This window comes from Lontra canadensis, unplaced genomic scaffold (assembly GCF_010015895.1).
Source record: "Lontra canadensis isolate GAN:19392208 unplaced genomic scaffold, GSC_riverotter_1.0 scaffold3, whole genome shotgun sequence".
In the NCBI taxonomy this organism is placed as follows: domain Eukaryota; kingdom Metazoa; phylum Chordata; class Mammalia; order Carnivora; family Mustelidae; genus Lontra; species Lontra canadensis.
The window spans coordinates 17,137,183-17,163,767 of record NW_022630997.1 but is presented as its reverse complement, the minus strand read 5'-3'; the positions used below and the strand labels follow the sequence as shown (position 1 = coordinate 17,163,767).

The 26,585-nt window shown below is 56.8% G+C and overlaps 1 protein-coding gene across 2 annotated transcripts; it reads left to right on the top strand.

The window, feature by feature from the left end:
- The first annotated feature begins 9,561 nt into the window (after nt 1–9,561).
- Nucleotides 9,562–15,116, top strand: TLX1 (T cell leukemia homeobox 1). Of its 2 annotated transcripts, none has more exons than XM_032877487.1 (3): nt 9,562–10,338; nt 12,402–12,603; nt 14,800–15,116. In XM_032877487.1, the coding sequence occupies exons 1-3, from the start codon at nt 9,753–9,755 to the stop codon at nt 15,020–15,022; spliced, it is 1,011 nt and encodes a 336-aa protein (XP_032733378.1). In that variant the 5' UTR covers nt 9,562–9,752; the 3' UTR covers nt 15,023–15,116. The 2 variants fall into 2 exon arrangements, with proteins under 2 accessions (XP_032733378.1, XP_032733370.1); XM_032877479.1 differs by having other exon boundaries at nt 12,366–12,603.
- The last annotated feature ends 11,469 nt before the right edge of the window (nt 15,117–26,585 follow it).

Below are 26,585 nucleotides of genomic sequence, written 5' to 3'. Positions count from 1 at the left end.
GTAAATTGAAAGCCTTGAATGGTGGGATAAAGGGCTTGGATTTTCCTATAGGCAATGGTGAGTGGTTCCTAAGCCAGAGAAGAATGTGCCGTGTATCCTTTAGAGGGGAGAACTGGGCCCCTCCGGTGGGAATTCCAAAGAGAGGGGAGGGGCACCAGCCCAAATCAAGCTTGAGAAACAGATGTGAGGTGGAGGAAGTAGGGTGTCAGTGGGACTCTGGAATTGAGGGTGGAGGCCCAGGTTTCCCCCTAAGGAGTGTGGAGAGAACTCCCAGCCAAGAGTCCCAAAGAGGAGGGCGGAAGCCGTGGGAACCCCTCCCCCACACCCAGCATGGATTGGCCATTTTGTGACCATTCTTACCTAGTGCTGGCTCTGGGCAGCCCCAGGCTCTGCCTTCAGAGCCTCCCACCTCATTGAGAGGTTATTAATAGGGAGTTTGTCTGGTGTCAGAACACAGACATAAACTGCATTAGCATTGCCCCATAATCTTATTTAGTAAGCGCTCATGCCACTCCGTCTCCTGTAATTGCATTGGGAAGATGCAATATTTATGAAAGGGGAGAGGGGGATGTCACTGCTCATCTTGGCGCTGCAGTAAAAGTCCCAGGAAATAGAGTGAGGGCCGCCGAGGCCTGGCCCCGGCCTAAGAGTGGGCAGTGTTGGCGCCCGGTGCTCTCAGGGTGACCCACTGGGCCTGCCCCTGACCGGAGCCCCCCACCTCCACCACCTCACTGGGGCCCTGGGTATCAGGGCAAGGGGGTGTGGGGAGAGGCACCAGCCACTGCCCCCCTTCGTGTCACTCCTTCAAAGGGCCCTGGTCCCTGACAGATGCACTGAGCCCTTCTGGTGGGCATGAGGCCCCCAGCTTTGGCTCACTCCTTCCCCTAGCTGGATTTCTAGGGTACATTGCCTTGACTGCATCACCTGGGTGGTTTGGCGGAGAGCAATAGCCAGCAGGAAGTCTGGGGGCCAGAGGTCCTAGCTGGGACAGGGTCTCAGTAGCAGTGCTGACCCCTGGATGGCCAAAGCCCTAGGTTCTCTGGGTGGCCATCCTCTTCTACCCTCCTAGGATCCATGGCTCAAAGTCCTTAGGCATCTCTCTCTCTCTCTCTCTCTCTCTCTTTCACACACACACACACACACACACACACACACACACACGCTGGGCCAGTCCCACGTGTCCTGCTTCTGGGTGGAGAAGGCGAGGAGGTGAACTTGCCCCATGGCCTTGGAAGCTATGTGCCCAGCTGCCTGAGAGCCCCGGGCTCCACAGCCCTTGGGTGTAGCTGGCCACATGAGGAGGTGTCCCTGGTGCTGAGAACACCTGTGAGTGGGTGTCAGCATTGAGGGGCCAGCCAGGACTCTGGCGTGGCCCCAGGTACTTGCTGTTTGGAGCAGGACAGACATTCAGAGGGGCTCCCGACCTCAGGGACTCAAGGTGGCCTTGGACAGAGGACTTACTTCCCAGCGGCTGGTCAGGGAGCTTCCCCGGCTGAGGGCGCTGTGAGTCTCAGCGGCCAGCATGGCCTCAGTGGAGGGGCGGAGGATGTCAGAGGGAGAAGAGCTGAAGGAAAAGATGCCTGTTTGGAAACCATTCTCCACAAAGGTGGGGGCAGGGAGGTGGGGGATGGGTTCAGGAGCCACACTATCAATTGGGGGGGGGATGTGGGTGGGGTTTTGGGTGAGGCTTTGTGGAAATCCATTATGAGAAGGCAGGTGCCCAGCAGTCATTTCCTGGGGACCCAAGGCAGTGCTGGAGCCCATACCTCATGCACATCTCAAACGGGGCCCCACACTCTACCCTGAAGCCCCATTAACACACATCCCCAGCACCCCCAGTGCAGAGGGACTCACAGCTCTCCCGCCCTAATGCAGCAGCCCACCCCTCCTCACTAAGACATCGTCTGGTCTAATTTCCGGTGGCCCCTTGCCCTCCCTCCCCCTTCGGCCCTCACTTCCCCAGACTCTGTGGGGAAGGGGCACCCGAAACCAAGGCAGCTGAGAACCAGGGAGAAGAGTGGGCGGAGGAGGGCCGCGGGCTCTCCTCGTGTCAGCTCCCTCGCCGCCGTCCCATTAATCACAGCGTGGCAGTCCAGTTGGGGATCCCAGGCGCCCCGTGCCACACGCAGCCCGCAGAACAATGGGATTATTTCCGGGGGGAGAGGGCGCCTTGGGCAGGGGCTCAGGCGGCGGTGCCTCCTTCCCTCAATCCGTCCCTCGGCACCCAACGAGCGCCTGCGGCGACCAGGAACGGGTGGCAGAGCGGACGCGGGTGGCGCGCGGGTGGCAGGGCCTGGCCAGTCTAATTCAATTAGCTGGGTCGCTGCCGCCTCGGTGCGACTCTGGGACCCGCGGGGCTCAGCTTAGGGCAGCTGCTCTTTGTGCGGAACCCATACATATGGATACGGTCCCTCCCCCTTAGGCACCCCCACCCCAACTTCTGGCACCTGCGGCTCCCCCCTCCCCCACCCTCCCCGCCCTCGGCCTCCCCCGAAAATTTGGGAAACTGTGCGGCTGCTTGTGGGCCCAATGAGGCCGGCAGAATGTGTGCCTGAATGTGTTTTTTATCTGAGGCGCAGGAAGCCAGTGTACCTGTTAAGTTTGCAACTTCTGTGTGTGCCTGTGTGGGGACGCGCGGAGGACGCCTCCAGAGCGGCTGCTGGGACTGCACACAGGAGTGCGCGTTTTTGTGTGCAAGGTCTGTGACTCTGGGCCTGAGAGAGGGTGCTGGATCTGCTCCAGCGTTGTATCTGGAAGGCCTCGGGTGTTGGTTGTGTCTGCCAGGGTGACTATGAGGGGGCCATGTGCAGTAAGGACGAGCATTGAACCCAGGACCTCGGGGGGCAGCAGCTGGGACTCCCAGGCGGAATTGGAATTCGTTCCCCCTCACCCCACCCCGGGCCCTGATAGAGGAGGAGCTTGGCGAGTTGATTTCAAACCCCAGCTCGGGCTCAATTCGGATCGACTCCTTTACGCAGAGGACACTTCCCGAGCCCACCCGGCACCCCGCCCAGCGCGGCGCCCGGCCCTCTCAGCCTTCGGGGGTCTGAGCTGGACTGGTTTTCCATTCCTGATGCGGTGTGGCGCCTGCAGCTTCCGACGTGCCCTGAACGCCTGCGGAAATCTCCAGATGGCCCAAGCTCTTTTGGGGGACGGGGAGAACTTCAGGCTCCCCCACCAGAGTCCTGGATGGATCCGGGTTTTGGGAACTGGAAGGTGTCTCCCCTCCTCCCCCGCCCTTCCTTTGCGACCCGAATGTAGGCTCTCAGAGGGCTGGGGAGCTGGATTGAGGTGAGAAATCTGGGTAGATCTGGCCGCTACAGGTTTGTGGCCCAGCTGGAACCCTCCCAACCCCTCGTTCATCTTGACTGAGGGGCCAGAGTGAGGGAATCGCACACCCACAGAACTCTAGCCTGCCGATCCCAGATCCCAAAGAGCCCGCCAGCCCCCAGCGCAGGCAGTAGGTGCCTAGAAGGTGGTAATGGCCCTCAGAGGTAGCGCCCTCCCTACTCCTTCCTCCCCTGCACCACACTCAGGGGCTGGCGGTGGAATGCCCTCTGCCTCCCGAAAATCCACAATTCCTTGGACCAGCTCAGACCCACTCGTCAGCTGGGTAGGCCAAGGATGGAGGCCAAGGATGGGCATGCTGGGGTGTGCCTGTGGTCCTGGGTCCTAGGTTGGAGTGCTCTCCTGGGGTCTGGTGGTGGGAAGCCAAAGTCGGTGCCCAGGAAGCCCCTCAGGGGATGGCAGGGCCACAGAGCTCTATCTTCCCCTGAACCTCAGGCCACCCCCTGCCCAACTCTTTCCCCATTCTGGCATCCTGAGAGAATGATAGCATCAAAGATATATTCTGTCAAGGGCAGCAGTTCTAGATGGCAGGACCTGAGGGTGTCCAGGCGTCCTTTGGAAGGGAGTTGGTAAGAGAGAAGCCTGAAGCCCTAGCTTGATGCCCAGAGGTGACGGAGCCAATAGCTTCCTTTATATCAGAAGCCAAGAAGGGGAGCCTTACAGGGCAGGGCCTAGACTTCATGACCCCATTGCTCAAGCAGGCCTTGGGGTAGGGGCAGGAGGAGGAGAAGAAAGGTGCTGGCTCCTAACCCAGGTGACAGCTGAGGTGTGTCTTACAGCAGGCAAGGTCTGTCCCCTGTCCCTCTGTTTTCAGTCTAGCTGGGGTGCCCCCACTGATGAAATGTATGCCTGCCCTGCCATGTTGGAGAGATCCTCAATCCCTGTTGCTGTAAGGATTGGGTAGAAGCACCCGGGAGCTGGCCCTGGACAACCCCTACCCCCAGCCCTGAGAAATCACAGAGTGTATGGCAGGAGCCAGCCCGACTTGCTCACTCCCTCCTTCCTCAACTTAGCTTCCTGGACAGAACCCCCTCCCACACACCCTGGAATATGGGTGCCCTTTACTGGGTCTCTAAGTGCTTTCATCCCCAGCTGCACCAACCCTTCCATTTTGCGGGTGAACAAGGCAGAACTGGCCCCTTTAGTGCTGGAAATCCAGATCCCAGTGGCCCCAGCATGAACTGTTTCATTTCACACCTCCCCTTACACATTTCTCAGCTTGTCCTACACTGTCCCTGGTGCATATCTATTGGGCATATCCTGTCGCCCCCTTTCCACACCCACAGTCCAACATATGGCCATTGCCCTGACAACTACACTAGAAAATAAGACAACATACACACACACACACACACCCCATGATTACACTCACACTTTCACACAGTAGCCAAGGGACACCCTCAGTCCATCATATGTGCTCATCATACAGGAACAGTTGGAGAGACCTGATCTTATCTGTTACAGAAAACACACATTCACTTGCATTCTTACACAGACAAATCCAGTTGCAAAAATGGCCCAGACTCCCTTCTTCTCCCCCAGCCCCCTTACAGACATGCGTTTTGCTTGCAGTTGAATCCCAACAGCCTACCGCTGGTACATAATAGACACCCAATACATAGTTGTTGGGTAAATTTAGAAAATTATTCCTTGGAGACATGCCCAGTATCTACTTGGCCATCCGCACTGTCATGCACACTTTCACATCTGGCTTTTCCCTCGTGGACACACAGTCTCCCTAACACAAGGTAATTAAGTTATCACACACACATACACACACCCCTAAGCTAAAGGACAACCCCTGGCCCAGGGGTCTCTCCCAGAGGGGGAGGAAACCGTGTGGGATCTGAAGGAGCTGCCCTCTGTGGCTGAGCCCTCCTGTTTCTCCTCCCCCCGCCCCAGCCTCAGCCCCAGCTGCTCCTTTTTTAATTGGAGGCACTTCTTTATTCTGCAGGCCAGGGGAGTGGGTGGTGCTTTATGTGTGTGTGTGGGGGGCTGGTTTACCAGGTGGCCTCAGGGCTGGAACTCACCTAGATGTGTGTTGGAGATACTCCTGCAAAGCTAGGACATCTACTATCTACCAAGTTTGGTATTAAGAAATCAGATTCTATGGGGCACCTGGGTGGCTCAGTGGGTTAAAGCCTCTGCCTTCTGCTCAGGTCATGATCCCAGAGACCTGGGATGGAGCCCCACATCAGGCTCTCGGCTCAGCGGGGAGCCTGCTTCCTCCTCTCTCTCTGCCTGCCTTTCTGCATGCTTGTGATCTCTGTCTGTCAAATAAATAAATAAAATCTTAAAAAAAAAAAAAGAAATCAGCTTCTAATGCCTGGAGTCTGAAAAACAGTATTTGAGCCTCGTTCCTGTCCCTTCCTGGCTTTCAGTGCCTCAGTTTTGCCATCTGTGAAATGGAGATAACACCATTGGGTTACTGGTGGACAACACAAGATCATCACTGTGACTGAGGGTGCCTAGGATGTCACTGTGCCTTATCCTGCTTTCTTTTCCTCTCCTAGTCCTTCCTAAGGAGGGCTGCTACTCTGCACAACATTCAGAAACACTGTAGAAATGCAAAAGCTGCACCACCTAAGGTTAAGCTCCCTGTGAGTCTCCTTTCACTCCCACTGCCCCTCCTTCCCCCCTTCAAAACACTTTCCAACCTGCAGGGCTGTGCTCAGGGAACACTGCTTCCAGGAGGGGTGGGGGCCAGAACCCAGAGACTCCTGACCCTCTTGTCTCAACTTCCTAGGAAAAGAAGGGACCGAAAAAGTGTACCCCAGGCCCTCAGCAACTGCCTCATTGGAAAACAAAGGCTGAGGTCAAGTTGGACACAAAGAACCCCACCTTGGGGGAGGCCAGCACCTCAGAACTGGATTGGGAGAAAAGTTGACTCTGGTAAGCGGAGAGATGGGGGTGGGCGGTGGAGGGGGTTATGGAAGACACCGTAGAGGCAAACAGATGTAAGGGCAGGGAAAAGTCAGGATGTCCCTGGGTTGCGGGATTTTGATGAGAAGAGCATCCCAACAGTCTTAATGGGCCACTAGGCAGCTGTGACCTCTGCCAACCTTGGGCTGAGCCAATAAGGTGATAGATACCTCCTGCCAGGGACCCTGGCCAACTGATGCCAGATCTGAGGAATTCAAGATGCAATAAGTAAGTAAGGCAGATGCCCAAATGGGCAAGGTCAGAAAGACATGGGTGCTAGAAAGATTCATCCAGAGGAGGACGGAGGGAGGAATGGGGAGAGTGTTAGGAACATGGAGGGGGTTTCCTGCATGGGCCAGAGAGCGGCAAAGGGAAGTTGTTCTAAGGATAACCTAGAAAGACAGTTTTAACTGCAGCAGGCAGAACTGTAGTTAACCATGAAAAGGAACAGGGCCACTGTGATCCAGCCCCAAAGGAAGTGAATGCACCCCTCTCCATATTTTCCAGCCTCATCCAGGGAAAAGAGTTCAGATTTGGGGAACCCAGATCAACATTATTCAGTCTGTGGAAATTTGGGCAAGTTTGTTCATTTTACCAAGTCTCAGTTTTTGTTTTTGTTTTTTAAAAATGAATATAATTCACATACCATAATATTCCCTTTAAATCATACGATTCAGTGGTTTTTAAGATAGTCACAAAGTTATGCAATGATTACCTCTATCTAATTCCAGAATATTTTCATCAGTTCAAATAGAAACTTTGTATACATTTGCAGCCACTTCCTACCCTCCCTCCTCCAACCCCAGGCTGCCACTAATCTACTCTCTGCCTCTGTGGATTTGCCTGTTCTGAATGGTTCATATAAATGCAGTCATATAATATGTGGCCTTTTGTGCCTGGCTTCTTTTCATTAACATCGTGTTTCCTAGGCTTTTCCATGTTGTAGCATGAACTAGGACTTCCTTCTTATTCTTTTTTTTTTTTTGGATGAATAATATTCCATTGTATGGTTATACCACATTTTATTTATCCATTCATCGCATGATGACCATTTGATCTGTTCCCACTTTTTGGCCATTATAAAAAATACTGCTATGAACATTCATTCAATTTTCTTATTTAAAAATTAGAGATGTTTCCATTAACTTCACAGAGTTATTGTCTTAAATGAGATCAGTGTGGTGTGGTGCCCAGCACATAGGATTTTCTCGAGAAAACACTTATGTTTATCCCTGCTCTTTAGTTCCCCCAAGATAAAAGGCAGGAAAGAGATAGATTTAAGTTCAAACAATTTTTGATGAAAGTTACCCTGGGTAGAGGTGTGAAACCTGGATTGGGTGGATGGAGAGGAGCAGACTGGCAAGGGAGTAGAGCTCTCTCCTGTTTCTGTGTAGCATTTCCAAACCACTACCTACTTCATATCTGGCCTTGCTCTGAGTGGGCCTTTGTCCACCTGCCTGGTGCCCAGACACGATATTCCCCATAGAGATGGGCTTCCAACAGCAGCCAGATTTCCAGTCTAAGTTACAAATGCAAGTCAAACCCAGCTCCTCCGTCTCTATCAAGTCACTTAGCCTCTCTGAAATTTGACTTTCTTACGTCTGTAAAATAGGGATAATACCCATCTTGAAGAGCTGGTGAAGTTCATGGTGTTCTCCATAACACTTATCGCCATCTGACTTAATGTATTTGCTTCTTTATTGACTAACCCCCTCTATGAAATGTAAATTCGTGAGGGCAGGACCTTTGTTTTGTTTACTGCTGTTTTCCCAATGCCAAAACCAGTGCCTGACACGTGGAAGGTATTCAGTAAATATTTGTTGAATAAGGAAGTTCATTCATTCGGCACTATATCCTGCTCTTTGGGGTGGTACTCCACAGTGGGTGGGGAGAGGGGGACTGAGATGAGTAAGCCACTCCTTGCCTCCACCGAGATCTCTTCAAGCGGAAATAACAGACCTGACCAAAGCAAATAGACTGTAACGAGATTTGAGAAGTAGAATGCAAACCTTCATATTCTAGCATCTTGCCTGATAGAGACAGTCCCTCCTCGAGGACCTGTTGAATCTGATAAGACCAGAAACAGATCCCAAGGGATCCAACCCGCATCCTTCCCAGAGCTTGGCTTCTTTGAGGGAGCAAACCTTTCCCTACTGAAGAGGGAAAAAAGAGAGGAAGCAGAAAAAGGGAGTTTCCTCCTTCTCTCCCAGGCACTAAGCCAGTCAGCCACAGGCAAAACTTTAAAAGGCCTCTGTTTGCCCAGATGGGTTGCCCTGATCTTGGTCCCACCAACCCCAGCCCCCACAGTCTTACATCCCCCACACCTCCCTCCCAGGATTCCAAAAGTAAGAAAATAACTCCCTGCCCTCATAGCTATCCAAGGGTTCCTTGCTTGGAATAGCCAGTGAGGGCTAGTTACTAGGTGAAAGCAATCTAACTGAATTCACTCACATGCTGTGGGAACTGCTTCTTGAGGACTCTGTTTATTTAAAAGGAAAGGGGTACCTTGAGGCATGGGCACCCTGGCAGCAGGCCTGGAGCCAACTCCCTTGACTTGTGTTTGCCTCTCAGAAAGTCTTCCTTTCCTCAGTTTCTCTAAATAGGCTGAGTTGGGATAGTTGTTGATTTTTCCACCAATATCTAGCCAGTTGCTCCTAGCCCTGTGTTTTTTTAAAAAAAGGACAAGCCTGAACTCACCTTCCTCCCTCAGGGGTCTGGGCTCCATACCTGGGGAGTAGACAGTCTTCTACTTTCTAACAAGCCAGACTTGAAGTTTGGAGTAAATCCTCTTGCTGGCGGACAGGTGCTTCCCAGCCGAGGCCTTGGGGAGGTTCTCCGGTAGCTCACGGACACCCTTCCCCAGAGGCCTATCAAGTCGGACCTCTCTGGCCCAATTCAAAGTGGGGAGACTCCTGCCAGGCTGGGAAAAGGTCTCTGTCCTCCACCTCCTTGGGTCCGTCTGTTCATAGGTCTCTGGGAATGGCCGCCTCCTGTTCTTTTTCTCCTTTTAAGTCTCTGAATCCCTTCTCTCTCTTCCTGAAACTACTTCTCCGAGCCTCGGTCTCCGTCCCTCTGTGTCTGGCTCCTGCATCAGTCTCGGCTCCCGGCCTCCCTCTCCCCCTCTCCGCCCCTCCCCCGCGCTGTCATTCACCCCGCTCCTCTCCACGCACAGCCAATGGAGAGACCCGGCCGAAACGGCTAGGCTCGCTCGCACCGGGCTTTTTCGCCCGGTGATTGATGTCCCAGAGTCAACATCTAGCAAGCAGCCGGAGAGGGGAAGGAGCAGCCAGAGAGGGGAAGAATACGGCGCCCCCTCTTCCTTCCCCTCCCCCCTACTTTAGCCCTCCGCGCACTTCGCCTCCAAGTCTTCGCGCAGCCAGGAGCCCCTGCCGCCTCCGCGCCCGTGCGCGCTTGCCCCCGGAGCCAAACACAGCAAACGCCGCCGCCCAGGCCCCCCCGCGGGGCCGGGGCCGGGGGCCAGCATGGAGCACCTGGGCCCGCACCATCTCCACCCGGGCCATGCGGAGCCCATCAGCTTCGGCATCGACCAGATTCTCAACAGCCCGGACCAAGGCGGCTGCATGGGGCCCGCCTCGCGTCTCCAGGACGGAGAATACGGCCTTGGCTGTTTGGTTGGAGGCGCCTACGCTTACGGCGGCGGGGGCCCCGCGTCCGGGGCGGGGGCCGGGGGCGCGGGGGCCTATGGTGCTGGAGGTCCGAGCGGCCCTGGTGGCCCGGCGAGCAGCGGCGGCGGCGGCGCCTGCAGCATGGGCCCGCTGGCTGGCTCCTACAACGTGAACATGGCCTTGGCGGGCGGCCCCGGGACCGGCGGCGGAGGGGGCGGCGGCGGCAGCGGCGGCGGCGGCGGGGGGGCCCTGAGCGCTGCGGGGGTGATCCGGGTGCCGGCGCATAGGCCGCTAGCCGGAGCGGTGGCCCACCCTCAGCCTCTGGCTACTGGCTTGCCCACCGTGCCCTCCGTGCCTGCGGTGCCGGGTGTCAACAACCTCACCGGCCTCACCTTTCCCTGGATGGAGAGTAACCGCAGATACACAAAGGACAGGTTCACAGGTGAGTCCGGCCCGCGCGCGCCCCGCCTGGCCGCGGCCCGGGCTCTGCGCTACCTTTCCCCCGCCCGGTGGCTCTCCGCAGCCCCCTCTGCGCACCAGGTTGCCCAGGTCCTCTCGGCGGTTCCCCCAAGTGCAGCCGCCCGCCACCTTTCCACGCTCGCGGAATCGCCAGGCTCCAAGAGTTCTCCCAGGCTGGGCCCCTTTCCGTCTCTCCCGCAGGACCCCTGCTCTGAAAAGCGCTCCCTGATCCCCTCTCGGAGTCCCTGGGCTCAGTCAGGCGGAAGGAAAGGGTAGTTTCGGGACCACCTTCAGCCGGCATTTGGGGCTCGGTATTCTTGTAGAAAGGGGCGCGATGTGAACGAACTGTTTTTTCCGTCCCGGCCAACGTTCTCTGGCTGAGACCGCGAGCCCCAGAATCCGACGCAGGGAGAGAACAGGTTCCCCACTTCTCGTTCCCTACACACACACACACACACACACACACACACGCACGCACACCACTTCGCGCTCGGAGCTCCAGTGCCCTTTGCGCTTCCCGGGCCCAGCAGAGGCCCTGAGCCTGAGTAAAGCAGCAGAGCTGCCGGGCCCTTCTTCCAGGACTTCGGGCTTCGTCCAGGTCGGTGGCAGCGTGAAGCTGAGCTTCCTGCTTCATTTTCGTTCGGTCCCGGCATGGCGTCCTCCCCTCCGGGCCCAGCCCTGTTCCCTCCAGTGTGAATAATGCACAGGCCTGGCTGGCGATCGATCCGCGGCGGCAGCGGCGGCCGAGGGACAACTCCTGGGACTATTAGCGTTCGGCGGCGGCGGCGGGCGGCTGCCGCTCTCTGCGCTGCCAGCTCCGCGCCTTCCCCCGTCCGCCCCGGCTCCCTCCGCTCTCGCTTCCGCTCTCGGCGCTCGGCAATCAGCTCTCGTTCACGAGCGGGCCCCTTTATCCGGCCTCACTTCCCGCCGCCCTTTAGCGTTCCTAGGATCCTCGATCCTCCTGCCCAGGCCAGCTCCGCTGCCCGCTTAGAAGTAACCACGAGTTGAACCTGGGTTCCTGGCCGGGCGTTAGAGAAAGGAGGCGGGAGGTACGGGCCGCTGCGGATGGCGACGTGGGACTCCCATGGGGCTCGGGATCCAGGCCCAATGGTGGAAAGGAAATAGGCAGCTTAGAGCTACACGCTCAGCTAGGCGGCCCCAAGTCACCCCAGGCCCCTTGCTCCTGTTCTGGCCTTGGAACCGTGGCTCAAGCTAGGTCAGGGGGAGGGAGGGAGGCATGCAGCAGAGGCTACAACCTTTCTGCTCTGGGCCTCCAGGAAGGACCCTGTACTCAAGGGACCCCAGTCCCCAACCTTAGTTCTCTCAGGCCTGCTGCCCATTGCACTCCCCCAACCCAGGCCAGGCCAGTCCTGAAGGGCTCTAATGGAACCTCAGCCCAGAACCCACTGGTCTTGGGTCTCTAGCGAAAGGCGTTCCACAGAGGACCTACAGCCACAGTACACCCTAATCTTCAGGCCTGAAGAAGGTTCTGAGGAAATGAGTAACTGTCGCCTTGTGTTGCCATGTGTCCTGTATGTCTGCCTGTGTGTCTGCCCCTGTGTCTGTGTGCCAGACTGTGTATAGATCTAGAATTTGCCCCTGTGGTATGTGTGTGTCTTGTGGTGGCCCAGGTCAAGACACAGCCCCCCACCCTTGACCTAGCACTGCCTCTAGCTGCCTGGGGCAGTGGGGGCCTGCGACCTTTAGCTCGCATCAGACAGGCCCTCAAGAAGGTTGGGGAGGCGACCACGTCTTTTCTGGCTGAGCATGTGGGAGCCCCGGGCTGCAGAGGCCTCCTCGGCGGCGGCGGCGGCGGCGGCGGCGGCGTCGGCCTGGCGGGCGGGAGGGGGCCCTTTCCCGCCGCGGGCTTGGAGCTGAGGGCTGACGGGAGGATCGCCGCCCCGCTCCTGGGGTATAGCCGCTGCGCTCGCTGATCGCGGGGAGTCGGGCCTGGGACGCCTCCTGACGCTCTGCCGCTTGCCTCTGCCGTCTGTCTGTCTCCCGCTCCAGTGGCCCTCTCACCCTTCACTGTAACACGCCGTATAGGTCACCCCTATCAGAACCGGACGCCCCCCAAGAAGAAGAAGCCGCGCACGTCCTTCACGCGCCTGCAGATCTGCGAGCTGGAAAAGCGCTTCCACCGCCAGAAGTACCTGGCCTCGGCCGAGCGCGCCGCCCTGGCCAAGGCGCTCAAAATGACCGACGCGCAGGTCAAAACCTGGTTCCAGAACCGGCGGACGAAGTGGAGGTGAGCGCGCTGGACGGGCAGCTCTCTGCCCCTGGGTCTCTCCTGGGGCGCTCACACCCTCCTCCGCTCGCTGGCTTCTGATCGGTTCCCTGCTAGGCTCGCGGGGAACGGGAAGCAACCGAGGCCGTTGCCGGGGGCGAGGCTGGAGAGCCCCGGCTCTGTTTTACCGGAGGTTTCTTGGCTTTCTGGCCGACACACTCAGTGCTGGTGTAGACGAGGCTGGTCTCCGCTGCTGCTTGGGGAAATGGGGCAGAGCACAGTCCGTGCAGTCCGGGCTTTGGGGATCAGTGAGTCCTAAGGGACATTTTGTTTGTGCAAAGTCGCGTTAACAGAGATACCTACTCCATCCCGGAGACTGGAGGTGGGATGGCCCGTGCCTTGTTTCTGCGCTCCAGCCGGGGTTCCTGCTTGTGCCGTCGGGCTCCAAACCGCGGGCCTGGGCCCTTCTGACTCCCTTCTCCCCAGGCGCTCCGCCGGGTGCTCACACAGCCAGGCGCCCCACCCTGGGAGAGGAAAATCAATCCGCACCGGCTGTAGCGGGGTTTTGGAGTCCCACTGAAAGGGGGATCAATTAGGAGCAGATGGGTGTTTGTGTGTGAGAGAAAGAGACACATTTACCCTTCTCCTGTCACACACCCACAACCACACTAAAATCCCCCCACACACACACACATACATTTTTCTCTCTCCCTCTTATAAAGCTTCCCACACTCTTGGGCAGACTAACTCCCCGCACCTACCGGCGCTTTCTCCAGGTGCCTCACTTGCACCCCTACACCCTCCTGCACATCTGGCCTGCATACTCCGTTCCACACACGCGAAAAGTTTCTCCATAGTTCAGGCCTCAGCGGGGAGAGCGCAGGAGAGTCCAGGCAAAGCCCGTGGCTCCCCGCTGGGTGAGCCTAGAGCTGGAGGAAGGAATTGGAGTTTCCTCTTTTTCTGAATGAAAGCGAGGAATCTCCCGCCATTCTGCAATCGTGGCCACAAAGAAAGCCACTGCCCCCCCCACTCTGCCCCCTCCTTCCTGGCACTGGGGAAGAAATGGGGGTTGGTTTCAGACCTCTGGAAGGCTAAAGAGGTAGCAAGGGCTAGCGGGAATGAATAAGGGTGGGGCACTAGCGTTCCCAAGGCCCCAGCAGACTGCTGCCTAAGCAAGGGGAGGGAGCAACGCAAGTCCCTGGAAGAGAGGGGCACAGGGGAAGAGAGTGGCAGGCGAAGGGAGGGGACCCGGCAAGGATAAATAGCCCACCCCAGGGAGAAAAGGAAAAACCAGGCACCTTAAGAAGTCTTAGGATAATAAACGAAAGCAATGGATGATTAAACCTCCATTTCCGTTTCAAATAAATTCTCTTAATTCTGAGAGAACGAAGGAAGTGTGGGTGAGAGAAAATAGGAGATAAAGACATGACGCCTAAAAGGAAGAAAACCAGTCAGGCCGTTTGAAATGCAGGACCGAAGGGTAAGGCGAGAGACAGAACGACGAACGGAGCAATAGGCAAGAAGGGGCGCTGGGAAGGAGGCCGGCGTCCACCGCTGGGAGAGGCCCTTGCTGGCTTCGCGTGGCTTCATCGATCGCCTACAAATTGCTTCTGGAGGCCCCCGGGACTCCCATTAGGTCTGTCCACCTTAGAGACAGACGTTTGATCTCAGTTGACGGGGTGGAGGGGGGGCATTAAATGGAATAAGTGAGTCATTGCCTCCCCAGGCCGCCTCGGAGGAAGGCGGCTGGTCCCACGGCGGGAGTCCCCGCAGGGCACAGGGCTCGGCGCAGGAGGCAGGAAGCCTGCAACAGGATTACAAGAAAAGGGGGAGACAAGAGGTCAGGCAAGGCAGCTCGCAATCCGCTGGCCCTTGTCTCTGCCCTGGACTGGTGGGGAGGGTGGGGCGCCTCAGGCTTGGGGCAGAGGGAGAGGCAAGGTGCCATCCTACCCCTGGTTGTGCCTTCCTAGGCTATTGGGAGACTGGGAGCCCCAAATGCTTGGGCCTAGCGGATTTTCCCACAGCTCCCCCGGGGATACCTGCGCCTCATTTATTTTTGGGGTTTCAAGTCTTTGTCGGAGTCAGGACCCTCAAGATAAGGGTGTGTGTTAAAGGGCCCCAAGCTGGAGCTGGGAGCTGTGAAGGGAGCAGCGCTCCTCCAGGCTACTTCCCCGGGAGCACACTGGGAGCCTGGGTAACGGCTTGTCCCCGGTGCAGGCGGCAGACCGCCGAGGAGCGTGAGGCAGAGAGGCAGCAGGCGAACCGCATCCTCCTGCAGCTGCAGCAAGAGGCCTTCCAGAAGAGTCTGGCGCAGCCCTTGCCCGCCGACCCGCTGTGTGTGCACAACTCTTCACTCTTCGCCCTGCAAAACCTGCAGCCGTGGTCCGACGACTCCACCAAGATCACCAGCGTCACGTCGGTGGCTTCGGCCTGCGAGTGAGCCTGCCTGCCCCACCCCACAGGAACCCGGGTCCAGCCAAGGGGTCGCTGAGGCTGAGACCCAGGACTCTCTCCCCCTCCCGCTTCAGACTGCACGCGGGAGGGGAACGCGGCGCCCCTCCGCACTGGCGTGGGCGCTCCTGCCCGCCTTGTTTCCTCTTTGATGGGGGAAGAAAAGAGCGCAGGGACGGGGACCTCCTTCCCGACGCCTAAGTGGTCCCACGCCCTCTGGAACTGTTCAGAGTCCTTTCAGTTTGCGTCTATTTTATTTTATTCTGATTTTTAACGTGGGATTGAGAGAGGCAGAGGAGGTGGGGGAAGAAGAGCTCCTGAGGTCCTCAGAGGAGAGCATGGGCTGTCATTTGAACTTACTCTGGGGAGTACCCCTCTGTATCCCACTCCCCATCACACTTGACACCCCAAGGTCCTCCCAAAGGTGACTTCACCGTCCCTCCTGGTGTCACCCACAGTCAAACACAGAGGACCTGTGGCAGAGTGTCATGCACACGTGGGGCCATAGCCTTCACACCCTTAACCCTCACTATCAGGCATAAGCTAGGGGCGACCCAGCTTCGTTGTCAACAGCATGGCACTTCTCACAAACACAAGGCTACGGCCGCACTGTGACACACTATCCCACACACAACAACGCCACGACCTGCCAGGCCCCCATCACACGTCCTAGCTGCACCCAGGTACGCACAGGCAGGTTTCACACAAACTCAGCCTCTTTCTCCAGATCCCGTTCATAGGGGAGCTTAAGTTATGCACTTATAAGGTGTTTTCTGTGTAACCATTTTATAAAGTGCTTGTGTAATTTATGTGAAAAAAAAATAAAACCCTCCAGATCCGGAGTCAGGGCTGCCTGCTCCTTGCTTAGCCAGCACCCTATAGCTATTTGGATTTGGTGTGAAATGGCGCTGGGACAGCTGCTGGAGTTTGTGCTGCCGCTGCTGGAGGGACACCTGGGGCAGGCTCTGGGGAACGGGGAGGGACAAACAGAGAGAGGGCAGACCTAAGGAAAGGAAGGAGTGCTAGGCTCTCCTGGGTCGGCTAATGCCCAAGAGGATAGATATACAGTCTTTGGGTGTGAGGGTTGTGGGCATGCGTTGTGTGTTTGTGATGGTGTGGACAATCAGGATGGTACAGATAATGAAGGTAGTAGTGTTTAAGCGTGTCACTGTCTTTGTAATTATTGGAAGTGCTTGTTTCTGCTTAATTGCAAATCGAAACTATCACTGCACGCATGAACTTGCAGTGGTGTGTCTGTAACCGCGCGTGAATGTGATTGTGTCTTTTTGGGTAATTGTGATCAACCACCTGTACGTGTGGCTGTGTATGATTCCTGTGCTGATGTGTGTGAGTGTACCTATTCGTTTCTCCTCGTGAATCTGTTTTTGTGTTAAATGTGTGAATGTTTGTAATTGTGAATCATCTGTAATTGTACAACTATCATTGTGTGTGATGTGTCATCGTGTGTGACACATAATCGTGTGACATGCAATCTCATACACGAGATGTGTATTTTACCTATATGTGTGTGTGGCGGTGTGTAATGGGGGAGTGAACTGGGGGGAGTGGGGATCATTGTGGGTGACTCTTCTTCCTGCAGGTGAGTGTGTATATGGTTGACTGAGTGGGTGTAATGGTGCAGTGCTGGTGGGGGGTCTGAGGTGGGCTGTACAGATATACTGGGGGTGGTATACCAACATCTGCTAGGAGTTCCATGTTTCTAGGCCCTCACCCAGCAAGCCACACAGATTGGAGCATAGAGACTCAATAATTGGGCCAGGATTCTCTGTGGTGCTCTAAGTAAGACTTCCACTCCCAGCACTAGCCTGGCCTCGGAGAAATCTGTATAAGCAACTTCCCAGGGACCTTCAGGGAGGTCGCAGAGCTCTCCAGGCCGGAGAACAGCCACAGTATACAACACTCCCTTTAACATCTAGTCCCCCGGGTCTGGGGACATGTCGTCTTGGGGGAATAAAGTGAGGGGGGATAGGAGGCTCTTTCTCTGGGATGGCAGAGTGAGAGAACTTTCTGGCTAGAAACTAGAAGTGAGTTTGGGTTTGGGTTTGGGTCTTGTTCAGGTATACAGAGCTGTGTGTACCCAGAGGGGTTGGGGAAGTCACAGAAAGCATCAGACACACTGTCCTTCATCCCTGCCCAGGCTGCCATCCTGGACCTGATCTCCCAGAGGGGAACAAAGCACGTCAACCTCTCACCCCAGGAGGCCCAAAAGGAAATGTGACTAGGAGGGGCAGGGCTCATCCATCTCTCATCCTTGGCCCCCATGGAGCCTGATCTCCTCAGAAGAAGATTCTAGGTCCAAAGGTCTAAGGCTGGCCCTTCTGCTCCCACCTCCCAAGCCCACTGGGTGACCAGTCAGAGCCCTCACAAGCTGTGTTGGTTGTGGGGAGAAGGTTCTGGCCACAACACTGGGTCTGCATGGGTCTGCAGCTGGCCTCCCTCCTATACCAGTTCAAACACCAGGATCTAGCCAGGGAGAAATCTGGACATGGCTTCCCGGAACTGCAGAATTCAGTTTCTTCTGCCTGAGCAGGTCTGGCATATCCCTCCTCTCCCACGGGGACTGGAGCCACCTGGCCTACACCTTCTCTGTGTGACACTGTTTCTTCCTCATTTGTGTTTTGAAGATGCACCTTTAGTTCCTCCCAGCTGTAAGATTCCAGAGTCTCTCTGAACCTCCCCAGAGACTGGAGCCTTCCTCCCACCTCCCAATCCCCAGGATCCCTCCAGAGGTTGCTGGCCCTGGAGGCTGCTGGATACTTTCTGTCCATATACCGGATGAGGAGCCCGGGCAGGAGTGCAGGGCTGCTATCCAGAACAAACAAGACCCCCAAACCGGCCCCAAAGTCCAGGCTTTGCGCCCAACCCCTCCAACCCTCTTACAACACAAATTGTGAACAAAAAATTGTGAGCAAAATTAGGCATCATACACTCCTCCCGGAAATACCTCCTGCTCCGGGATCTTCACAAAGGGGTAGGGTCCACCCACACGGACGAATGCCCCCTCCACCCCACTGCTGTCGAACCCCGTCCAGCTTGTCCGGGCCTCGCGGGGAAGTGGGCATCCGGCAGGCGGGGATCCCCAGCCCTGGGGCCGCGCGCCCACCGCTGGAGCCCTCCCGGCTCGGCGCTCCGGCTCCCGAGGTACGCGCTGGCTCTGGGCGCTCGCGGGCTGCAGGAGGCCCGGGTCGTGCTCTCTCCCCGGGGTCCCTCCCGCGCTCCCAGGTCCTCGGGCGAGGCGTCTCAGGGGTGCCAGACTCCCCGGGGTACCGGGGCTCCCGGCGCTCAGGGGCCGCGCACGACCTCCCTGTCTCTGCCCGGAATTCGTTGGGACCGAATCTCGCCAAAACCCGGGTTGGCTGAGGGCCGCTGCAGCGGGGAAAGGCCGGGACGGCGGCGGGGCCCGCCGGGGGGACAGCTGGACTCGCACACCCTGTCCCGAGTGGGGCGAAGGCTGGTGGGGTGGGGGCTGCGAGGGTCTCAGGGCCAACTGCCCGCAGTCGGAAGCTCACAACTCCCGGCGTGCCACCGCGCCTGCGGGAAATGGTCGGTCTCTGTTCAAAAACAGAAAAGGAATTCAGTATCCGAGTAATTGTGTGGAGAGGTGCGGAAAGAGAAGAGGAATTCACGAACCTGTCGGAGCAGAAAGGCCCTCTTCCTTCCTTGGCTTGAGTGAGCCGACTGCCCTGACCAAATTCCGCCGCGGCTGAGCCCCGAGCGCCGACCCAGACCAGGCGCAGCCCCGCGTGGGGGCTGAGTGGGTGGCGGCCTGCGGGGCCCAGAAACCCAGGCCGGGTTGGGGTCCGAGAGGCCCGTGCTGTGCCGCCGGTGGCACACAGAGAATCTGGCTCAACCTGTTAGCTACAAGAGCGGCTTTGTGCCGATCTGCATTCGGGGGCTGTGTGGGCATGGCCTGAGCCCTGCCTCGTGCCGCCCCTACTATGGTCTCAGGTGTAGGGTTTGCCTTGGGCCCAGGACTCAGGAGGGCATCCTGTTTATGGTGGGACTTGCAGGTGAGCAAGATATGTGCCAGGTGTATGAGACTACTAAGAGGGACCTCCCTCCGGGCTGTGCAGAGCTGGAGCTGTTAGTATGGGGGGGGCTGCTGGGGCGCTGGGGCTGCCCTGAAGGCCCCCAGCCAGATGTGGGAGGAACCCCCCTCCCTCATGCTGGCTCCCTCTGCTCTCCCCAGACCCACCGTACACACTATGCACTCCCACGCAGCCCTGAGAGTCTTGCTCCCTAATCAGCTCAGAGTTTGACTAACAGGCCGCTGCTCAGGCAACTAACAAGGAGTTACTTTCGCTTTTCCCGCATAGCTCCAATCTGCTGCCCAATGCCAGCCCGGGGAGGCCCCTGGCACTACTCCCCTGCACCCACTCCTGGACTCCTCATCCTGGGGAGCCACATAGGAACGGATGGAGCAAGAGCTAGAGCCCATTTGGATTTTCCAAGGAGCTCAGAGCTGCGTGGTAAGATGGTGTGTTCGATGGAGGGGGTAGGGTGGTGAGTGGAAGGGGCAGTGGGGTACCCATGTTGAGTTGAGGGTACTCACATCTCACAGCCTGCATCGATGTGTACAACCTCACATAGGGCCTCCCACTGTGCAACCCCTGGGCTGGGAGGTGTTGCACAAGGGGAGGGAGCTACAGGTGTTTGGGTGCTAGAAACACACACATAGTCTCCACTGCCGACATTCTCAGTTCCCTCAAACTCATTCCAGTCTGGGCCCCACGAAACTCCTAGGGGCAGTTACTCCTAAGTTACTGCCCTTCCCCTCCCCGCCCCTCCTCCCCTCCCCTGCCAGGAGGGGGGAGGCTTAATTTGTCTGCTGGGGATTTCCTAGCCCCGTGCTTCTGTTGCCAGCCCTGCAGCTCCTGTGGGTGAGGACACCCCAAGAGGCTGGTTGGGCTTGAGGACGGCGGGCCACCAGGGATTCCAGCCAAGGACCCTAGCCTGGCTCAGAAGGTCCAGCGGTCGTCGCTGCCTCCCTGAAGCCTACAGAAATCCGGCCTCCTTTTGTGTGTGAGAAGGTTGTTAGGGTTCCGGGGAAGCAACAGGGGTGCAAGGTCCCCACTGCTGCGTGTCGCCCTAAGGGGCGCTTTGGTGGGAGTTCCTCCTGCCCCCTCATTTCCGCCCTGTAGTCCCACAGCCTACAGATCTTCCCTTCCTTCGGGAGGAGTCGCAAGACCTAGAAGCTGGAAGAGGCGGCGGCGACTCGGCAGCCACCCAGAAGTGGGAGCCAGAGCTAAGGCTCCAACACAAAAATGCAGGACGAGTGAGTTCCGGGCGCCCTCTAGGGGCCGCGTTGGGAGAGGCGCCTTCGAGCTAGGGCCGTGGGAGCCTGGGTCTGGGAGACCCTTGGGCGTGCTGGGGCGGTTCTATCAGCCGCGGTAGAAAATAATAACGATGATAATATTAAAGATTTTATTATTTTCTTATTTATTTGAGAAAGAGAGAGCGGGCGGAGGGTCAGAGGGGGAGAGACAAGCAGACCCCACGCTGAGCAGTGAGCCCCACGCGGTCCATCTCAGCACCCCCAGATCATGACCTGAGTCCAAGTTGGACACTTAGCGGACTGAGCCACCCAGGTGCCCCAGTAACAATAGTAATATTAATAAAAAACAGTATTGAGTGCTTGCTGTGTTCAAGGCACTACACTAGGTTTTAAAAGTACTAATACATTTCCAACAACCATCCTATGAGGTAAGTGGTATTTTCATCCCACTTTATAGACAAGGAAAATGGAAGACCAGAGAGGCTAAGCAACTTGCCTAAGAGCTTGCAGTTGTTAATAGGGGCAGTAGCCCAACTCCGGGTCTCACCCTAGAGCCAGGGTCTCTGCGAGGGGGCTGGCTGAGCCCAGGGATGCGGTGGATTTGGGAAGGACTGGAGGTGAGACACACTAGTCTCTTCACAGGATTTCTTGTAATGTGGAGGCTCTTAGCCTGGAGATTTGCTGGGAAATTGCCTCCTAGGGCTCTGGAAAAACCACCTCCAACCCACTCCAATCCTCTGGGCCTCCTTTGGCTCTGACTGTCTCCTCCAACCCTCAAGGACCCATTCTGGAGCACTGCCAGGCCTGTGAGACCTCCTCCTCCTTCTTCCCCATACTTGTCCAGCACCCATCATCTGGGCCTTCCTAGCCAGGGCTTGTCTCCTTCCAGGAGCCCTCTAGGATTAGAAGGAGGTTCTCTGCACTTCCACTTCTTCATCCTCCCTTTTCTGGGTCAGCAGGGTGGAAGGACTCAAACAAGCAGAAAGTTAAAAATAGAACCAAATGAATCACCCTTTATTAGACAAAGGAGTGGAGAACCAGGAAGGAAAATCCTCCCTCTCCTTTTCCATCAGCTCCGTGCAAAGCCTGTAGCTCTGGGCTGGAGAATGGGGCAGCAGCTTGGGGTGGGTGGGAGAGTGCAGCCTGAACTTCAGAGAGCTGGCGGGGGATTTATTTTGACCATTTAGACAGTGAGGCTCAGTCAGAATATGAAAAGAAAAGAGAACGTGGCCTTCCCTTCTTCCCTGCCTCCTCCAGAGTTGTGGGGGGGTGGGGGTAGGGCAGTGTCCCTGAGGAAGTTCTTTTATATACATTGTAAGGTGTATATAAAAGGTGTGCCCAACATGGGTTTGAACCCACAACCCTGAGATCAAGAGTTGCATGCCCTACTGACTGAGTGGCTGGGGGCCCTTTTATTTGTGTATGTATGCATGTATGTAAGCTCTATGCCAGACATGGGAAGGTATATTCAGAGATTATATATATATATATTCTGCCAGTCTCTTGAACATGTTGGACTCACTAGTCATCTTGTTAAAATGCAGATTCTCATCGATCACATCTGGGCTGGGCTGGCAGCCTGAATTGCGAACAAGCTTCAGGTGCTGTTGATGCGGCTTTTGGAGGATCAAGGAGGTAAATTATCACCCTTTGTCTGAGATCTAATCCTGGGTTCTCAAACTTGCCTGTCCCATATGGCCTACAGCCTTATTTTATTGCCCAGGAGTATTTTTCCCATTTTATTTAAAGAAATGAAATATATAGACATGATTGATACCCCTTCTGATAGGTTTTTTTAAAAAGATTTTATTTATTTATTTGACAGAGATCACAAGTAGGCAGAGAGGCAGGCAGAGAGAGGGGTGGAAGCAGGCTCCCCGAGCAGAGACCCGGAGAGGCAGAGGCTTAACCCACTGAGCCACCCAGGCGCCCCAAAAGGTTTTTAAATGCACTCTCCCCAGAGGCGCCTGGTGGCTCAGTCAGTTAAGCATAGACTTGATCTCAGAGTGCTGAGTTCAAGCCCCAGGTTGGCCTGGTCACTGGGTGTGGAGCCTACTTAAAATAAATAGATAGATAGATAGATAAAAATAAATAAATAATCCCTGTCCCCCTACGCCACCCGCTCCCTATTAGGGAGCGTCCTGCCCCTTTCCTGTAACCTACAGTGGCCCTCTCTGATCTCCCATTTCCTCTCCTTCTGCACCAGTCCCTCTTTCTAGAATCCTATTTACTCCTAGGCGGGTGCTGGGATGGCTTTGGATATCCGCCTAGGTTTTGAGCTCAGCTTCTCTGTTTCCTAACCTCGGGCAAGTTAATTAAATTTTAGGAGCCTACCGTTTGTTCCCCAAATTACAGAGCCAGCCTTTCCAGGATTACCGAAGGGATTAAGGAGATAACTCAGGTAAAAATTCTTGGCTCTTGGTTGGTACTCCAGGAAAGGTGCAGGGAGCCCCAGGACGGCTTGACCTGATTTTTCTCCGCACCAGGCAGGGTGGGGCGGTAGGAGGCAGGTCCTACAAACTGCAGGGGCGCCGCCCTCCCCACCTCATTCCCAGACCCTTGATTTCCCTGGGGAAGTGGAGTGGTGGCAGCCCTGGCCAGGGGCTTTCCCTCCTCACCGTCTGAAGGGGGCGCTATTGTGTATTAAGTCTTCTTCCCGTCTCTCCTCTGAGCAAGGAGCAGATTAGCGAGTCCCCACTTTCGGGTGGAGGTGGGGAAGGAGCTGGTACCGACCCTGCCCGGCTGGGTGGAGACCCGAGGAAAGGAACCCTCAGTGGAGACCCATGCAACCCTAGAGCCCTCCCCGTCCCCCAGGCGCCCATGCGCCCGGCAGGGGTGGGGTCGTTGCAGAGCAGGGCTCACCACTTCCCACCCCCACACACACCCCTCCACGCGTGTGCACAAGCACACAGTGTCACTCTCAGCCTGGGTCTCACGCTGAGACCCCATGTCCACACAGGTCAACAGTCGTGTTGCGTGTCTAGATATTTACCCCCTCATTCCCGGGAGAGGTCTTAGTTACACACCAGCTGCTGTTCCAGATCTCACCCTCCCATTTGCCTCCCCTCCAGGCAAACGCAGGATGGCGTGCATTCACCCCTCTGTTCCCAGGTGGCCACATGGCCACCTCTCCTCCCCAGGGCACACAAGCTTCGGGTCGGATGCGGTAGGTTCACAGGAAAAAGCTCAAGGGACCCTGCCGCTAGCCGTCTAGGGGAAGCCAGCTCCAGCACTCTGGCAAGCTTGTTCGGGAGCCTAGGCCTGCGAGCTCACACTCGGGCAGATCACCTTGGACCAATTTCGTATCCACAGGCTTGAACTTCCTTCCCTTTCATACCTCAGGCCAGAAACTGGGCTCTTTCGGGTCAGCAGAGGACTGAAATGGGGTGGATTCCGCTCTGGGGTGGGCAGGAAGAGCGGGAGAAGGCAGTTTATTAAGCCCACAGAAGTCCCAGATCAACTCTGCGTTAACTACTGTCCCAGGGGAGAGTGAGGAGCCGGCCTTTCACGGCGGGCACGCAGGGCACCGGCCCGCGAAGGCTCCTCCGGCCGGTGCGCAGGGCTGGTGGCACCGGCCGCCTAGACTCGGAGGGAGAGGCTTCTAGGGCCTCTGAAATTGGAGGAGCGGCGGTGTGGGAGAGATGGCGACGCGTCTGCAAAGGCGGCCGGCTGAAGCAGCCGGTCTTCGAAGGCCTGGGGGGCCTCTGGTTGCACAAACCGAGCAGAACTCCCAATTCAAAGGAGGCCCCCCGCAATCCCTGCGCCTTCTGCCCTGGGGTGGGCTCCATGGCCCCTTCCACGCAGCGGTGTCGCTTCCTCGCTTGTCACGGGGCATCACCGCCAGTTCACGGGAGCCCAGCGAGCGGCCCCCGGCGTGGGGAAGCTCTGCTCGCGCCGCCGCCTTCCGCGAGTCCAGGCCCGGAGCTCTGCCGGGAAGCTTAGTGAACGATCCAGAAGCGTCCGGACTGTGGGCCCGGACAACAAAGGACACTCAGGCAGGGGACGCCGGGTTGGGTTGCAAACGAGAAATGCGAAACGGACGAGAGACGGACGCTCATTTTGAAGCCCGGCGGGCCGTCGGGAGGAAGCCGCAGCGTGCGCCCGCCTTCTGCTTCCGACCCGCCCGCAGCCTCGCGCCGGGACTTCGCGGGCCGGGGGAGCTGCGGGCCCGACTGCCGGAAGAATTCCGCCAACCCGGCCGTTCCCTCCGCGGCGAGTCCCTACGCTCCGCCGCGGGAGCCCTGGGAGGGAATCCCGCCGCCCGGCGCGGTGCTGGGCTGCGGCGGGTGTCCCGGGAGGCGGCGCCCTGGGGCCGCGGCCGAGAAGGGCTCGCGTTCTACTCCTGCGCTCCAGCGGCCAAGTTACAGGCGGCACCGGCCTCTCGAGACCGAGAGGGCGCGGCTCCCTCGCCTTTTTTTCTGCGGGCTCCTGACCATCCCCCCGACTCTCCTCCAGTATTGATGGGAAAGGGGCGCCGAGCCGTGCCCGGTCCCGCCCCTCTCAGGGACCCCGGGCGTCAGATTTCCCTCCTGTGAGTTTGGGGCAGAGACTCCAAAGCAGCGCTCCACCCGCCCTGCACCAGCACCGCTCCCGGGAGCCGGACCCGCCCAGCCGCAGAAAGGTAAGCGCTTGGAAACCCTGGGAAGAGTGCGGTCCCTCGGGTCAGGATTCTTCCAGTAGCCAGTAGGACAAGGGCCTGGGCTCTACGGTCCAACCTGGAAGGAGAAAGGCGCACTCTCCCCGTGGCTCTCGGATGCAAATAAGCGCCACCCAGAGCCTCCCTGTCTCCAGTCCCACCTGTGTCCTGCGCCTCTCAGGGCAAGGTGGAGAGAGAAGGCCAGGTGCTGTTATGTTTTAGTTGGGGAGAAAGCACAGCTGTGCGCGTGGGGCTGGGAAGCTGGCCCGCAGCTGTGCTGGGAAGGTACTCACGGTGAACCGTGAGTGCTGCTGTTACATTCCTGGGAAGGGCAGGAATCCTGGGGGGAAAGGAAGAGCCAACCCCAGCCCTGACTGCTTCTCTCCAGAGAGCTGAACTTTGCCTGCATCTCTGCCTTTATCCTTTGGATGTGGGAGTAGGGGGGTAGGAGGGCTCAGTCCCGGGATCTCTGGGCTGCAGGCTTGGCAGCTAGCAGTAGCCACACCAGTTGTTCTGATAAATGGGCCTTCTTAGCGACCAGAGTCCACAAAAGAGACCTGTAGGAAACATCATCTCTCCAGCCAGTACAGGACAGAAGCCTGTCTCACCCACATAAGGTTCGGAGAAGACTTGTCAACCCTAGCCTGCAGAGATTACTCCCCTTCCTTGAACCCTTGATTTTCTCCATGCCCATCAGTGTTGAAGTCTGGTTTCAGCTAACTCAAGAGAAAAATTCCCTTATTGCAGGGATGCTAGGATAGACAAAAAGGCTGAAGTATTAAGGAAAATCCATTTTAGGAAACACCACAGGGTCAAAGGGCAGGAAACCCTGGTTAGGGCACTGCTGCGGGCACCCAGTCACTAGACTTGGCATGGGCATCCCTGGGTATCATTTCTTGTCTCCTTCCATCATTTCGACCTTTACTCCCTTAAGATTCCAAGCCTTGTGTGGAATCATTTGATTGGCTAAATCTAGGACACATGTCCAGGCACCAGCTGGAAGAGATGGGGAGAAAACGTAGTCCCTTAGGTTTCTATATGAAAAGCAAAAACTGAGGGACGCCTGGGTGGTTCAGTTGGTTAAGCATCTGCCTTCAGCTCAGGTGATGATCCCAGGGTACTGGGATCGAGTCCTTCATCGGGCTCCTTGCTCAGGTGGGAGTCTGCTTCTCCCTCTGCCTGCTGCTCCCCCTGCTTGTACACGTGTTCTCTCTCTCTCTCTCTCTCTCTCTCTGTGTCAAGCAAATAAATAAAATCTTAAAAAAGAAAAGAAAAAACTCCCTCACCAATATTTACCTCATTTGGGGACTATCTCCCAAAATCAGGGAGAGTGTTCAGATGCTAGGTTTAAAATTTTTTTAAAAAAAATTTATTTATTTATTTGACAGACAGAGATTACAAGTAGGCAGAGAGGCAGGAAGAGAGAGAGGAGGAAGCAGGCTCCCTGCTGAGCAGAGAGCCTGATGCGGGGCTCCATCCCAGGACTCTGAGATCATGATCTGAGCCAAAGGCAGAGGCTTTAACCCACTGAGCCACCCAGGCGCCCCCAGATGCTAGGTTTAAAAAGAAGAAAATGATAATGTCAGGGCGTGCCTACGTGGCTCAGTGAGCTAAGCGTCT

Coding starts and splice junctions, on each gene's coding strand:
- TLX1 (XM_032877479.1), top strand. CDS start 9,753: ATGGAGCACCTGGGCCCGCACCATCTCCACCCGGGCCATGCGGAGCCC. Junction 10,339..12,365: donor CACAAAGGACAGGTTCACAG/GTGAGTCCGGCC, acceptor CTCCCGCTCCAG/TGGCCCTCTCACCCTTCACT. Junction 12,604..14,799: donor AACCGGCGGACGAAGTGGAG/GTGAGCGCGCTG, acceptor TCCCCGGTGCAG/GCGGCAGACCGCCGAGGAGC.